Genomic DNA, 16,637 nt, shown 5'->3' on the forward strand with positions numbered 1-16,637 from the left:
ACTTATTTTCCCCAAGATATGCACTTCCATGGTAATCAGGTGCTTCACTTGTTTACACAGGTGTACCTGGTGAATTCCAACCGAATCTGGAAATCCCTGCGTTGCAATACCTGGAGAAGGTTGAACCCGGCAGTGCTGCGGACCGGGCTGGGCTCAAACCGGGAGATTACATACTGGAGGTGAATCCAGCAGATGGATGTATTTATCATAACTATTTACCTATATACGAAACGTGTCAATTTTAGTGTGCTCTATACTTATGAGCAGTTATTTTATGACGAGTAAGGCTGACTGTGAATCCGCATTTATTGCCTTCTCTCAGAAAACTAAATGAGACAGGCCACTAAGTTTTAAGCCTTCAAACTTCCTTCGAACACTCTACTGGTACACACTTTACGATGAAATTGAAACTTTAAACATGAATAGTGCAAAATCCTAAAACAGTCTTCTCCAGTATCACGTTGAACAGTGTTTATAGCTACCAAAGTACAGCTGGTGGACTATCTGGGGAGTTGGCAGTTGATAGCTACGTTTTGGAGGCAGTGGCTGGTGTAACTGATACGTGAGTACAGGGGTGTCAGTGGAGTTTTCATTGGTGGATCGGACGAGGAATCTACGCACTGAAGGCAGTGGCTTGAATGCATGCGTGCCATTGAGCGCACGACCAGATCGCGTCTTGCTGTTTCCCACCTTGAGGTCCCTTTTTAGGGAGGGAGTAGTGACGAACGCAACTGATTTTGCTGAATTCTATACTACGCTGCCAAGCTACTCTTTGACGTTCTGCGGCTCGTTTTCACCCACAACGTGACCGAGTAGTAATTGCTCTCCAAGGGTTTCTGTATACGGATCACGTGACCAAGGCAACACAACCTATGGTGTGTGATCAGTTCAGCTCTTGTTGAGTAGTTGGGTTGCATTATGTTTGATTCCTGTTCCAGAGCGGCAAATGAATGTGTTTTGCAAACTTTGCACATTTTAAGAAAACAGAACAAGAGTCTCAGCTTGTCATATTGGACTGGACCCAGGGAGAGAACTGCGTCACCAGTAGTAGTGGTCGAAATAGCATTCGTGTGGACATATTAAATGCATGAAAGCTTCACATAGAAATACCATACTCGTAGCAAAAATGCAGATGGGAGCTACTTGGAGCAACAGGTGCATTTGTAGCCTTTACACTGTAGAAAGGGGTACAAACGCAGACATCCAATTATTGCAGAGCTTAGTAGTGAAACTCACTGCAATGGGCTTTGAAAGATGTGGGATAACTGAACAGCCCAACGCAATGGGTTACTCTTCTCATATTAGTAATAGATGGCCCATATTGGACCGATGAGTTACACCGAAATATCCTGAGACCTAAGCCGGAGTTGTTAGTGCAAAATCTGTCTCAAGTATATGCTGGTAGTATAAATGTGTGGCGTTTCTTGCTTATCCTTTGATGTTTGCAAGGTAATATGTTGCAGCACTATTGTTTTAAAACAAATACCATAGTTTCGATCAAATTCTTCACCTTGAAGCTGAAACGTCTTGTATTCTATTCACCAAGAATAAAGTTCTGTTGACAGACAATGGTCAGAGGGTGTACAATTATAGGCATGTAAACGTCCAACGCAGATCATGTTTCAACTGTGCACCGAAACATTACGATAGTGGGTTAGTGTACTTACTGGGAGAATCTCATGACGATCCGAAACTATAAAACCATAGACCAAAAGTTAAGCTAACTGGAGATGTTCCATCGAGGTTCGCGAGGTTGTGTAAGCAGCCACGTTGGGATCCCTTTCAGGCAAATTTATGAGCACATGTTGTTATTCACCACAAATAACTTAACTGTTCTTGCTTATTTGGAAGATATTCTGTCAGTTTTTTTGGTAACAATCAACGGAGTAGTTTTAATGTTCCACAGGATTTATGTATCTGCTTTTGTTACCCAATTCAAATCCGTTTTTTTCAGGTAAATGGGATAAATGTTACTTCCATGTCGCACGAAGCCGTTGTTCAACTAATTCGAAGTTCAGGCGACCTCCTGGGCATGAAGATTATCACCGTCTCACCGTCGGAAAATTCCGGTTCTGTGGTTTCACTGGACAAACAGGGACGAAGTAAGGATATATGTCTTTTTGGTGTTTTTAGTAGCTGACATATTCTGGGAAAACCGCGCTGGAGTATGCTCTATATCGAATAGAAATTTAGGACTTTAGATATGAAATTTTTTGAAGCCGTCAAAAAAAGTAGGCCGTCGCCTTATATGTAAAATTTGTCCGTGAGGCTGTCTGATTGGCAATTCCTGGCAGGTTGATAAATCGATGGACACATCCAGGACAGTTCGTGAGTAGCTCAGACATGAACGTGACAACTCAGGTGCGTCCAAAGTGCGTTGATGGAGCGTTAATACCACACTCGCACAAAAAATCGTATGTCCGGCATTCAAATCCCGGCACGGCTAAAAATATATCTACTGTGGATAAGCTCTAGTAAAATCGGAAATCGTGTCCAGCGCTTCCATGCTTTGGTGTGGACCAACGAGTAGAATTCCGCCAGGACAGGAAGTATGCTATACAATCATGCATGGTGGGGATATGAAATGCCCTTCCGTTGTTCCTGGCCACTACTGAACAGCATCACAATGAATAATAGAATTAATTTCATAACGGATGAACTTTTTACACAACTTAAATAGTTCAGGACAGTTTTTCAGGGTTCCTTTCATAGAAAGTCGCAATTTGCGCACCCTTTACTGGTACCAGGTTCCAACAGCCATCACTAAACTTTCTGGAGATTTGTCACCACCATCTTCTGTCAACCTAATCGGTTACATTTACTCAAAACGAACACATGCACCAGTACACTCTAGCCTGGCTTAACAGCGTTTTGATAGGAATATCTTTTTTGTTCGAATTCTGTGTACCTCTACTTGCTCCAACCATTTGAACTAGTTTCCGGTAAGTGGCGTGACTGAATGTGAATCGGTAAGCAGATGAAATCTGAGGCCAGCTTTAGCTAAATGCAAATTGTCACGCTCAACCAACTAGGGCTAAAAATGGGTTCATTTGTAGACATGTGGATGAGAGTTTTGAGACACAAAGCCTGAGAATTTTTTCAGACTAACTAGGCCAAATAAGTCACCCATTTTTTCCTTCTTTGTGCAACGTCTTCTTACTTTACTTAACATTTTTTGTCGGAAAGTGGTCTGCAATAGTACTCACTGGTAACATGAGTCTAGCCAGTGATTTCACTGGTACAGGTTGGAACTGATAGTTGAACCTTCTGAAAGTTCAAGGTGTAATACAAATACACCACGATTCGATCAGTGTTCCCACAAAATAACAACGCAACGCTAGTTTACTTCGCATTAAGGGTGACGAATCGTTTGAAACCAAATTGCCGGGCTCAGCGACCGGGACACTAGCAATCTACATGACCTATGCGATCATCATTTCTCTTTAAAGGCTATTTGTGGATTAACCTAACTGTTATCCGAAACAGGGGCAATTCATCCGTATTGAAGGTTTCCTTCAAAAGAATATATTTCGTTTTACTCAATTAAGGTCATCCTGTACAAATCCTTTGAGTCAGATTAGTGTTCAATAGTGTTCCAAAAGTCACGCTACTTATATTTAAACTTTGTACAGCAAAAATTAGCATTTCTACTTGCAACCACTCAACCTTAACACTGGTCGTATACCATTGAACAAGAATATGAAACACTGGTGGGTCACTTTTCATGTCGATCTCAGAATGCATTTGATCATTGTTAGCGTGATGATCACGATCCCAGTGCACCTTACACTGGGATTCCCATCCAGTCAATAATGCTTGTTCGCTAGCTGGGCAAACTTGATTGCAAACGTTTCATCACCAATCGAGGTGACATCATCAGTGCGTTATTGTGGAGCGTAGGAGTGCATAGCGTTGGGTTTGGGCACAACCACCAGCCCACCGCTACGCACTCCTACGTTCCACAATAACGCACTGATGATGTCACCTCGACTGGTGATGAAACGTTTGCAATCAAATTGCCCAGCTCAGCGAACAAGCCAACGACCACCATCTACGCTACCTGAGCTACCAACATTTTCCTCTATAGAAAAGTCAGTAATGCGTAAAGTTCTTCCAAAGTTAACATGGAATCCATCTACATCACTAAATCTGCGGAGGCAACCCATATTCAACCTCTACCAACAAGTGTATTTATCGAAACAGTGTTTCTTTTGTGTGTTCTAATGGCTCTCATGGAATCACAAAAAGCATTTCGAGTGAAATGAGAAAAGTGTTTTTTCACATGTGTACCTAGTCAGAGATGTTGCCGCGCAACCCAGATCATCAAAGTCATACTGTTTTAACTACTTGCACATTTGACAGTAGGCACACCAAAGTATGGTGCACGCACACGCCTCCCAAAATCCACTGATGCATCATTGCTCGGAATAATTCAAGTGAGAGCGCGGCTAACTGTTGAATGGTGGTGGAAAGGAATAAACTCCGATAAGCTGATGCCGTCTTGCAAGCTACTCTTTGACCAAGGCGGATTGCCGAACAATCTTCCGTAAAGCATCTTTGCATTGCGTCCATTATCAACCTTGCCCACTTTCTCATAAATGATACCTAAAGTTGGAGAAATACCTAGTTGGTTTTGGCAAGGAAATCACCTGGAACCCAGCCGAATATTTTGTTTATGTTGTTCTCAATCAGTCGAATGTGTTGCACCAGACCGCATCATGTTAAGTTGGTACGATATTCGAGATATCGCAATACACTGTATAGACGTAATGCACTACTCATAAGGTAGCCGAAAACTCTTCGACAGACCACAGCCGGTTTCGCCCTTTGTGGGGCTCATGAGTTAGGCATAGTCCCCCAGTTTCCGTCAACCTTAGGGAATTCATCAACCTTATGAGTAGTACGTCCTCGTGCATTATTATTACGTCCATACAATGCATCGCGATATTTCGAAAATCGTGCCAACTAAAACATGAGGTGGCCTGGTGCAGCATATTCAGTTGCTTAAACCATCACAAATGAGGGATTCATCTGACTTCCAGGTGAATCTCCCCTCCAAACCAAATTGGTACGCAAATGAGTGTGTTTGTAGACATTTGTTCAACTTAGGTTCAAACAGAACTCGGAAACTGTGCCTACCTGACGAGCCTAAAGAAAGGCGAAACCGGTCGTGGGCTGTCTTCATTAACCTAATGAGTAGTTCATTATGTCGATACTTAAAATCCTTACTTTCTCTCATTAATATATATGGTCTCTGAATATATAACAACCATGTTTCATTGGATCCGCGATATCATTTGATGATTTCGTAACCTTATTTTTTTCAATTATTCAACTTTCCTTCAAACAGCTTCCAACTGGCACACAGGAAACAGCATTTCAGGGATTGATTTGACTGACAACTCTAGTGTTCATTCGAATACGACAACTGGAACTGTTCGGTCACAGGTATGTCTACGAGAAAACTGTCCGGTTTCTCGAAACAACAACAACAACAATCCATATTCGACAATGTCCCGTTCATCTCAGATGAACCAACAGAAACTTGACCGAACCAGGATGAATGAACCGAAAGGAGGCCAGGTTTTGCCGAATCGATCGAGTGCCAAATCACCAGCGCCTCCTCCTCCAGTTCAGCCGCCTATTCCGATCGCCCTCTCCTCTCCTAGGAATCATATTTCAAGCAAAGACTTGCCGCAACAACCATCAGCAATACCACCACCACCACCCTCCCCACTTACCATCCCCGGCCACTCGCCGACTGATTCGACCTTCTCAGCTTTCAACTCGTCATTGAAACAGGTGTGTAAGGCTGATAAGGGTTTTACATTGCTACCTTTTCCCGAATTTCGCATGTACGATGTCATCGTACATGGTACCCTAGGAAAACATTGGTCACACCACACGGTCATTCGCTTTAAGTTGTCCTGAGTGTTGGGAATGATTCCCACGTAGCTATGTAAAGCACTGTTCCCATTCTCTTGAAGTGAGCTACTCATAAGGCTGATGAAACCCCTTCGACAACTCACAAGAAGCTTCACCGTTTTTTGGGCTCCTCATGTAGTTGCAGTTCACGAGGTTCCATCAACCTTACGTCCCACTTGTACGTAGATTGCACGAATTCGTGAAATGCACTCACTTGCGCACCAAGTTGTTTGCATCGGGAGAATCTACTGAATCACAGTTGAACCTTTCATCGAAATGTCCTTCACAAAGGCTGTCTTATGTTCCAGTTCGCTTCATTTGAAGGTCATCAAAAACGCGCGACTGAACTGGGATTCTGTTGATACTTCCGGTATAACCAACTTAGTATGCACAGCAGTGTTCTCATTCTCTTTAGCCTAGACTGGACGGCTTGGTGTTATGTGTCACACGGTGGAGACGAATATGTAGTCCATTTTTAGATAAATAAGTCACCTGGATCTGCGGACAAATGTGCACAATGGATACGCAAAGTGATGGATTTAAACGACAATTTTGGTCGTTGTGTATTACACTTAAACTATGATTGAGAGATCACGTCACCATCCTACATGTAATTACAGAGTAACAGTACTAGTGAACGCAAGAAGGCCTTTGCTGCGGACTTGTTTATTGCAGAAACACCAACTGAACAGTTACAGACTATTGGACAGGAGAGCAAAGCTCTCATTCACATCTTGTGAACAAAACTGAATATCCATCTTCTCCTTGACGCGTCTTCCNCTTCCTGAACTTTCGTGGATATTCATTGACTGTTACTCAAATGCAAGCGAATGCTACAAAGGGAGTCCGCAAATTCCGTAATAGATCTCACTTTCCAAGAAATGCGAAGCGGGTTTACGAGAAAACACTACTACACGTATCCACCGTTACACAAGTAGTTTTATGTCTGCGGTTAGTATCTTCGTTATTATTGTGACACTGAAAGCTTAAAGAAACACAACCACTTATCGATTAATCTAGTGTGGGACGCACCACGTTATGCGCCTTTTCCTAGATTTTTTTATGCTCACAGCCCATTATGGCGTCCTCACGAAACAGTCAAACAAGATGTGACCGATGTGACGGATTATGTGCAAAATATGATCATAAACCCCGAATCTTCGCATGTTTACTATTTTCCGAGCAAAAGTTTATAGGAGCCCCAGAATGAACTGCGTAAATAACTCAGAATAACACGAGCTCAGGATTTACGTAGACAAGACAGTTTGATTCACACTGCCTTCGCCTGTGCCAAAAATTTCGAGGTTCTATTAAGCCCCCATCGTTGTTGGTTTTCTCAGATCTGGAATGTTAATGCTCCGATCTTCTTGCCCACAGGTTTCACAGAAATTACCCTAACCTTCCGGAAGCGTGCAGAGTGCATAATCAACGTATCATAACTCAGTTGTGGCTCTCATTTGCTTGCATGTATAAAATTATCACTTTACCGCTTGTCATCGATTGATCGATTGGCTCTCCCGTCAACGTGCGCTTGCCTATTGGTGCACTGTGGTTTGGTCAGTTAGGATTTCGGAGAGATTCATGCTGTGTTGGAAACTTCGGTTTCAGGTTTGTTCTGTTGAGAGCAATCTCAAAGAGCGGAACGGAGCGTTTCTTTCGGCTACAGTGTAATAATCAGTGTCTTCGTTAAGATGGCATATTTCTTTACTTGTTTTCATTGTATCCACTTTGTTTGTGATGTGTGAGTGCAGTGCACAAGGGTAGTTGTTAACATTTTCCGTCAACCTCATTCTTACTGATCAGATCCATTTTTCATTCTTACGCTCAGTTCGTTGCACTCCCTACACTCCTCGTATATCTTTAGGGATACTCTTACAAGTGTTTTGATTTAACGCTGTCTAGTGTTGCCTTGGTGGCCAGCCGTTGCTCCAGCATACCTACCGTTCATGCAAGCCAGAGCGCTTACTCCCGTTATCAGTTTAACAAGGCATCCCGAATACTCAGTAATACGCAAACACATACGAAGGTCTCTGTGCACGCTCATCGCGTTTTTTAATAAACAACACCTTCATTCGGAATTACCGTGGTTTTAGGATTCTACGTGTGTACCTAAAGATGAAGCTTATTACCTGGTGTCGTTTCATGTGTTCCACAGTACCGTAAAGTATATGAGTCTATGGCTTTCACGATATCTTTCTCTTTGTTTCATAGATTCCTCCACGACTCTCGTCAACAGTCTCCGGTCAGTATTCAGTCCCGATTCCCACACCACCAGCGAAAACGACGGATACCCCGAAAATCCCTCCACCCTTGTCCATTATGGACAACACCAACACCACCACATTCAAACAAAAACCGTCCAATGGCTTTACAGTGTCAAGACCGGAAATCGTCCAATCCGCACCCTCACCCCGGGATGATTTCAACGAACAGTTACCATTACCACCGCCACCGCCCCTTGAAAGTCCTACGGCGACGACCAATATTGCTGGCACATCAGGATTGATGCTCGGAATGCTGCGGCGTCTCAACAGTGACGATCATGAGTCCAAATCGGCAGACAACAACCCCAAGCCTTCTTTTGAAGATCATCTGCGTCGTGCTGTTGAACTTCGGCGGCGCAAACTTGAGATGCATTCTTCAGAAGATGATGAGGAAACCCGTTCGCGAGTAGATGCAGACGAAAGCAACCGAAACGCCTCAGCTCACAGCACATTATACTCCTCTACAAATGTGTGTTCCCTACGAGTTAACAACGGCACCCCGTCGAATGGTGGTGCAGCACCAGTGGCAACATCTCTTAGACGCAATTTATCAATAACACAAACCGGGGAGAGTTCTTTTAAAATTGCCGCCGAAAAGTTCCACGCTAAAGCTTTAGCGCGAAGTCAGGGGAACAACGCGGGTACAATTCCACCTCCAGAAAAATTCAAAGATACCACATCCAATGTCCAACGACTGGCAACAGAATTTAATCAGTGTACTCAACAGGTCGATGAGCGTTCTTGTCGTTCCCCTCTTGAACTTGGCAACCCAAATCGGCCAAAGAATCCCAACAGTAGTGTACCCCCTGTTCTAAGCAACAAACCGACCAGCAGTCTCTATTTCACTCGCTGTGCAGAGAAAACCAATCACACTGCAACGGAAACCAAACGGCCTTCAACTCAGATCAATGGACTATTGTGTTCGAACGCTACTACACCATCCTCAACCATTCCACCACCTCCACCGATTTTTGCCAATCATGCAATTCGTTAGATATGCAAAATACTACACCTTGTCTTTTGCCGTTGATTGCTGCATTTTCTCCACCGCAAGAACAGAACAGCACAGAACAGAACAGACCCAACGCTCTTCTCTTATTCTTTCATTATTCATTCTGTCCGATGCCACAAGTAGAATACTATTTTTTGTGAGTCATATCCTTTTGATTGAGTGCAGATAACCACATCCCAAATGATTGTACATAAAGATCGCCTTCTAGCCTGGATTTTATCTGAAATCCGTTCATTTTTGCTAAGGAAAACCAGTTATAGCCTTCTACTTTATCAGAATTTAGGATGCTGTATCATATGTACCAGTGCTTCTCCCATTATTTTCCCACCGCTCTAGTGCTCAGTGAGTGTGCATGCAACCGGTCCATTACCTCGCTCAGTTGAACTAATTTCCAGTCAAACACTGATATGTAAAAGAAACTGTTGGTTATTGTAGGCTCACACGTTCGTTTTCTCAATTTCGCCATCTTTCGATGCTGAACTGCGCCCTTTGCTAAGTGCCCCTGAGTCCCATTCGTTCAACCGATGGCCAACGATCTAAAAGGAGAAAACTGAAAACATTTCGCTCTACTTGAACGTTTGTGTTGCTAGTGTATTTTTGTGAATTTCAGCAGAGGCTTTCTTGCCAATCTCTTGTTTTTTGTTTTGAACGACCGTGACCACGTGAATTTTTCAAGGTTTCCCGTAAAGAGGTTCTCCTTCTTTGGGATAGATCGGCAGTGGTCACTAAGCTGCAAACAGAAGGGGAATGGGAAATTTCGGTGATTCCAGTAGTGATTCGCTAGCTGAACCGAGAATCGAAGATGTTGTATGTGCTGTGAGTCGTTGCCTGGATAGCTAGCACGAAACAACCATTTTCAAATTTATCGGTAACGACTGTCATTGGTTGGTGGGTTTGTCGTTCAGACACGCCAAAGACATCCGGTCACATGACCAGTCTCCGCCACAGTAAGATATGTGAAATGACGCTCAAATCAATCGACTGTGTCAAATATGGCTACAGACATCCAGTGATTGGTTTTGTGGTTTCCATTCGATTACTTCAGATTTATCCGAAATACTCGCTAGTGACCAATATCTTGTCGAAGCGGTCACCTTATTCTAATACTTATGTGAACGAACTACAGGCTTAAGCTTGTAATGTGGCACCTCTGTTTCAGTCACTTTTTTCTGCTCTTTTATTTACAATTTCAAAGACACAAAAGTCATGACTGTGTTGAACAATAAAAGCCGATAGCAGGTAGTGGCCAGCGCCATAGCAACGGAAATTCCGACAAATTTTGAAACTCAAAAATGATTCACATTGGTTTGGTTCAACGTAATTCACTCTTCTACTCACTCCCAACACAAACCTTAAAATTTACACCATCCAGCTGTATCAAGCATTATCATTTCAGTAATCAGAAATATTATACTTGGACAACTACAATTTCCAGAACCGAATTTTACAAATTTACACATGTCATATGCAGGATTCTTTCATCAACACTTCCGTTTCACGGATGATCTTCCCCCAAACATTTATTTGTTTTCTGTCCATCTGACAGTGTTTGTCTGCCCATAAATTACTTGCCTGATATTTGGATGTCAGCATTTTGAACTGGGGATACGTCCTTTTCAATTTGTTGAAATAGGCGAGAAAACAAGAAGAAAATGAGCAGCCTAACACAGGTGTGGGACAGGCACTGGGTATATGTAGTTGCACAGATGCATACTCGTATAGGAACACCATTGTGCTACTGGTTGTCCCTTGTCACAGTGTAATTTGGCTAAGACCACTTGCCTGTCACTTGAGGCGTCACAGTACGCTACCACATAATACGAAAAACAATTTTCACCACTGGACAAGGATAAACAATAATAAAGAAGAAGGAGACGACGACAACAAAGTGTGCACAACTGATCAACGCGGTTGACTGAACTGCCAAAGCTCATGCCCGTTCATCCAGGTATTTTCAGGGTTTTGTACTGGTTTTGTGCCTCGCTGCTGAGGCCCAAGTCGTCTGACCGCTGTTCTTTGTGGTCTCCGTTGCATTTCCTGATCAACCGGATAATCTGGCGGCATGTCAGCAGACAAATCACTGTGATCAGCGGAACTTGCACATGTGAACCCTATATTGACTGGTATATCACGTGATTGTGGAGGTTGCTCACTCTGCTCCGGGCCTGATGAAGGGACTATCAATGGGTCCCTGGATTGACCATCTACTTTCGATTCCATGTTGGGAGCTGGAGGAAGGGAGATTCTATTGTCCAGTACGTTCATGCTACTCGGTATCGACGTAACCAGTTTGATGTTTGATCTGGAACGGGGTAGTTTGTGAACCTCAGATTTGAGTCGCTTGGATGTCGTGAGACAACGTGAAGCGAATTTCAGTTCCCGCCACATACCTTTCAAGACAGTGACCTGTTTAAAAGATAAAATTTTAAAAATCAATTAACATATATGGAAACCGATCCTTCAATGTCAGCAAATGACTACCAAGAACATCTTACCACTCCTCGGAGATACATCTCAGTATAAACACTCTTTTTCACCACACCCGGGTGTGTGCGAACAGGCCAAGAAGTAAAAAAAATACCTTCATACAATACACATGGGACTTCAAGATTATTGGTATGTACGCACAGTGGGCTGTATGGAGATTTGTACCATCAAGTCGGTAGTCAAAGGTTTAATTTGACGTCAACATGACAAGCGAAGTATGATGTCCTTGAAACACACCCATGCTGGTTCATCGGGAGCTTCAATTGGTCGATCGAATCCAGGTGAAATAACCCGTGGTTGGCAAACCACCTTGCTGCAAACATTTATATCAGCGCAAACCCTTCGGCTGACGATGAACGCATGCATATTCCAGTTAACTGCTACGTTTATCATGTTTCAACTGTCGGGTAATTTTGGAGGTTTATAACGTGGGTTTTCGTCAATTTTATAACGAGTAAAACGTCCAGGTACAACGTCCAGCGGGCAGCCTAGCATGGTGGGACAGCCATGCAGTCGATTCTTGCCACGATTTTACTTGTTACACTTATCGCGCTGAGTTTCATTACCCCACTTCACTGTGTAGGGTTGTATTTTCCCTCAGAAGTCCGTCATGGTTCATGCGGTATTTGGACCCCTTGAGGATTAGAATTTCTAAGTAGTTCGAAAGAGAGGCCCTAATAATTGAAGCCACCATCGTTCATGTGGGACAGCGTGACTGGGTCCTTTGTACCTCATGCACTTGTCAGCCATTTCTACCGTGTTTGGAATCTTATTTCGACGACATTGCCCACCTACGCCTTTGAAACCACGGGATGGTTATCAGTGATGTTAGACGATACACCGAATTGATCTGTTCACTTTTGCGCGGATTACTACCTTCGGCTGGCTCATGAAGAGAATGAAATCGCTTCATAAAGAACGTAACTGTGTTTCTTATGTGCAGAGGGACCTGAGCTTACAACTGGAAACTAAAGATTAGTTCATTGTGTAACCAAGATCATGTTGCTGCTTCAAATCGGACTAAGTCCGAAATCACTCGATTTTTTTGCCGGGGGCTTCAAATTTAGGCTTAAAGAACTGAGTAGGTTTATTCACCTTGGGCATATTCTAGGATGTCACTTCGAAATTTACTCTGTAAAGGTCTGGGAGGGACATACCTCTTCAAGTACGCAATCAACAGGGGAAGGCTTGCTGAGATATCATGGTTTTAATGAGGATAAGTGAGCTGAGAATTGGAACTCCTGCCGGGTGCAAGAACTCTTTCGGAAATGCTTTTACCCAGGGAATCGTTGTTATGCACTGTCTGAGTATTCAGTGTTGCTTAAACGTTATTGGATGGTTAAGGAGAAACGTGGATTTTAGACCTATTCACGATTATCCTTTTGCAACACGAGCAATCATCCAAAGGCATCAAACAGCATACAGAAAACAAAGTAAAGAGAACTTGGATTAAATACAATGAATCAGGGACTGGAATCAAGCTACCGCTTAGATAAAGGCTTACTCTTTTCTGGTCACGTGTTGCAATTACAAATTCGATAATGGACACGATGAATCCAAGTAGAAATCCCACTAGGAGCATTATGAACACTCCCCCAACCTGTTCCACTCCCAACGGACTGGGTGCCTTGTTTCTCTCCTTGAGCAACGAGCAGGGCTCCGTTATATTGTATTCGTTCCACCATTTTCGCTTTAGGTTTGCCAAGACCTGATTGTTTTGTAGTTTCAATATCGCCTTGGAAACTGGATCACGCCAAACGGAACCTGAATGAGTGAGTAACAAGCAACGAGACTGAGAGTTGATAGAGGAGTAAAAAAGACGACTGGTTGTTCAAACCCGTTTGATTGTTTATTCTGGTCCGTTTTTCTATCAAAACATTATCTGGTTGCATGTTTTAGAGGCTTTTAGATTAATGTGTGAGCCACAGTATGAAAGTATGGTCAGTACTTTCTCTGTTGTGCAGTGGATTCACCTGAGATTTAAGACTTAAGCCACTGAAAATCTGTTTTATCGATAGCAGAGAGGAGAGTTGTTTGACCAGACCGCAGTTCCGTTTTGAAGTTGTTGTCATTTTATTTATTTTGGGTTCTATCCGGGATCATTCACTCACAGTTGTGTGCACTAAGTGGGAAAGTACACGATGCGAGTTGCACGTTTATCCCGTTTGGGTACCAGTGCCCATTATTTGTCCTCGGGGGATTTCACACACAATATTCATGGCCTAGCAGATAGTTGTGCTCACACACTGTTTCGCTAACCCGACGCCACGAAGGCCATACCGGAAAATTTCTCCGGGTTGAACGATATACAGTAATCCTCAGAGGAAGACTCGTCTTCAGAATATTTCTGATATTCCAACTCTGGAGAACACAGTCCCTAGTTCCACGCGGAGTATGGTTTTTCTCAAGAATGATCCATCTTTCTCCCCAAAGAATAGTTATCAACCCCATGGTCTGTTGGAAAATTCATCAGATAACCACATCGTCAGAGCTGGGTTGAGCGGGTCGGCGACGATGTTACCTCGATTGGTGATGAAACGTTTACAATCTAACTGCCAAGCTTGGCGAACAGACCAACAACCAATCAGCGCACCCGAGTTACCTATATTCCACGGCATTGTCATCATCTCTTATGTTGCACAAATGTGCAACGCAACCTGACCAAAATTGAGAAGAGGGATAATTCTTGGACGCTGATCATTAAGAAGGCTACCTTTGGAGTGATTCGCGAACAAGCAGCGTGAATGGACAGCAGTAATCCCTGATGTTTTGACTAAAATTACCAAGCACCATATTTCGACAGCTTCAACTCGGAATATCATATAGCCGATCGCGAAAAATAGGAAATTCATGTGATAAATTGGGCATCTCGAGTATGTCGGGGAACTCACCTTGTGGAAATCCGATTCCATACCCTTTCGAATCAAGTAGTGCACCTACTTGCATGAGAGAACAGTCACGTTGTACATAATACTCGTTCCAAGAGGACTCCAGAATAAATGCATAACCACCGGCGCGAACGCGCTCAATTCCTGTCCTGGTGTCTGGTGTTGTCACATCTGGATACTTGTCCATAAACTCTCCCATCTTTTTGAAAACCGGTATCGTGGTTGTCTGAGAGAGTAAACGAGATTCGTAATCTCCAAAATTACGTCAACAAACTATGCAATACATGTAAATCGAAAAAAATGTAAGTGCCGTTTAGTGGCTTGGAGACAAAACGTCGGACAGAGTGGAGGACGTTCAACTGTCTAATTCCATTCAAACTGGGTTAGCCACAGCTGTGGTCGATTATTTCAGAGGATATTTCAGAGTTCCTGGTATCTGTTCTTCTCTATAAATCCTGAAGCTTTTTATGTCACGACTGCGGTTGGTAACATAACGTTGAACTGTGGCGAATGTGCTAAAGATGCTGAATAAGGTCCAGCATTATGGTGTTCAGGATTACGATAAGCGAAAGGCTAACACGTACACAAACGAGAGAAGGCCTATATTTTAGCCTCCCTCCCCAACATAGGGGTTACGCGTTTTTCAGTTGATTACTTGGGATAAAGTGACGATCTAAAACCGATTGCAAGAACTTACTCTGAAAAAATCGCGACTGGATCCACTACGTAACGTTCCGTATTTGATCTTCTCTTGATTGGCCAAATCTTCCACGCTTTCAATTGGCGATTTGGTGTTTTCCACCGTCAAGAAAGCCGCCAAATTGGCTGTGTATGTGGCGATTATGATGAGCCCGAAGAACCACCAAACTCCGGTTAGAAGCCTAGTCGAGGTAGCTTGAGGTGCGAGTTCAACACCTTTCGGAACAATACAGAAGTGACAGTGATGTACACTGGAATGTAAATTATGATACCAAGACCTAAACGTGGCATGCGCTTTTAGGCAACCATTTGGAGGGTCACAGACACTGGTTTTCTGGCATTTGATATTCAGCTGATGAGCAATATGACGTTACTTCGACTAACATCTTCTAGATTACGGTGAATTTTAGCCGTCCGTCTAGAGGGATATCATTTCTGAAAGCCGAATAGTATGGTATCAGTCTTGAAGTAAACGGTCTTTCCGTCGTTTATTTTCACAAAACGAAACGAATTGCAGGTTTCTGGAAGTACATCCATTTGCAAATTAATTTGGTTTTCACATGGGACTCAACTGAATCTGTCGTTTATGATATTCTACAACGGAATGTGCTGCACACAGGCCGCCTCATGTTTCATTTGGCACGATATTCGAGATATCGCATTATATTTTCATAAAGAAAACTACTCACAAGTTTGCTGGGAACTCTTCGACAGCCCACGACCGGTTTCGCCCTTCTTGGGGCTCATCAGGTAGGCGCAGTCCCCAAGTTTCCGTTAACCTTATGTTCTACTTGAACCCAAATCGGACTGTTTTCGATAAATACACTCATTTGCAAATCAATTTGGTTTTTACGACAGACTCAACTGAGTCTCTCGTTTATTCAACAATTGAGTGGGTTCAAGTAGAATATAAGGTTGACGGAAACTACGGAAAACTACCTGATGAGCTCCAAGAAGGGCGAAACCGGTTGTGGGCTGTCGAAGAGTTTTCAGCAACCCTGTGAGTAGTTTCCAGATTGCAGCTCCTTGCACGCGAACCCTTTTCATTACTATTACGATCCGTCCCGAAGTGCCCTTCAAATTTCATGACACCTCTGGACCCACAACTATGCGTCCAAAATAAACATGTGCTAACTCTGACATAAGCCAGTGTTGGATTGAGGTCCCCTGAATTCATGATTTTGATACCTCCCAACCACACCCTTTCCACTTACTCTCCTTTCTATTTGATCAAATAGTATGCACCCATCACCTTCAGCTGACCTCTTCAAGTAATATCCAGAAGTAGATCAGTAATAGAAATCATATTGTGTTACCAGAACAGAATCTCTCATGGTATTGATCAACACTGTGTTCATTTGA

General features: G+C 43.2%; 2 protein-coding genes across 2 annotated transcripts in view; one reads left to right on the forward strand and one right to left on the reverse strand.

Moving 5' to 3' along the window:
- T265_08424 (hypothetical protein) overlaps positions 1-9,939 on the forward strand; it is a gene marked incomplete at both ends in the record, with an annotated part of 96,997 nt that extends 87,058 nt beyond the window's left edge. The window contains 4 exons of the mRNA XM_009174223.1: positions 61-179; positions 1,955-2,102; positions 5,351-5,802; positions 8,137-9,939. Of these exons, the coding sequence (XP_009172487.1) occupies positions 61-179; positions 1,955-2,102; positions 5,351-5,802; positions 8,137-9,183 (1,766 nt within the window). The remainder of the gene's footprint in view (positions 1-60; positions 180-1,954; positions 2,103-5,350; positions 5,803-8,136) is intronic.
- A 735-nt stretch (positions 9,940-10,674) lies between these two features.
- Positions 10,675-16,637, reverse strand: part of T265_08425 (hypothetical protein) — a gene marked incomplete at both ends in the record, with an annotated part of 105,687 nt that continues 99,724 nt past the window's right edge. The window contains 4 exons of the mRNA XM_009174224.1: positions 10,675-11,607; positions 13,193-13,452; positions 14,580-14,802; positions 15,274-15,491. Of these exons, the coding sequence (XP_009172488.1) occupies positions 11,104-11,607; positions 13,193-13,452; positions 14,580-14,802; positions 15,274-15,491 (1,205 nt within the window). The remainder of the gene's footprint in view (positions 11,608-13,192; positions 13,453-14,579; positions 14,803-15,273; positions 15,492-16,637) is intronic.

Source organism: Opisthorchis viverrini (genome assembly GCF_000715545.1).
Source record: "Opisthorchis viverrini unplaced genomic scaffold opera_v5_220, whole genome shotgun sequence".
NCBI classification, from domain to species: Eukaryota; Metazoa; Platyhelminthes; class Trematoda; order Opisthorchiida; family Opisthorchiidae; genus Opisthorchis; species Opisthorchis viverrini.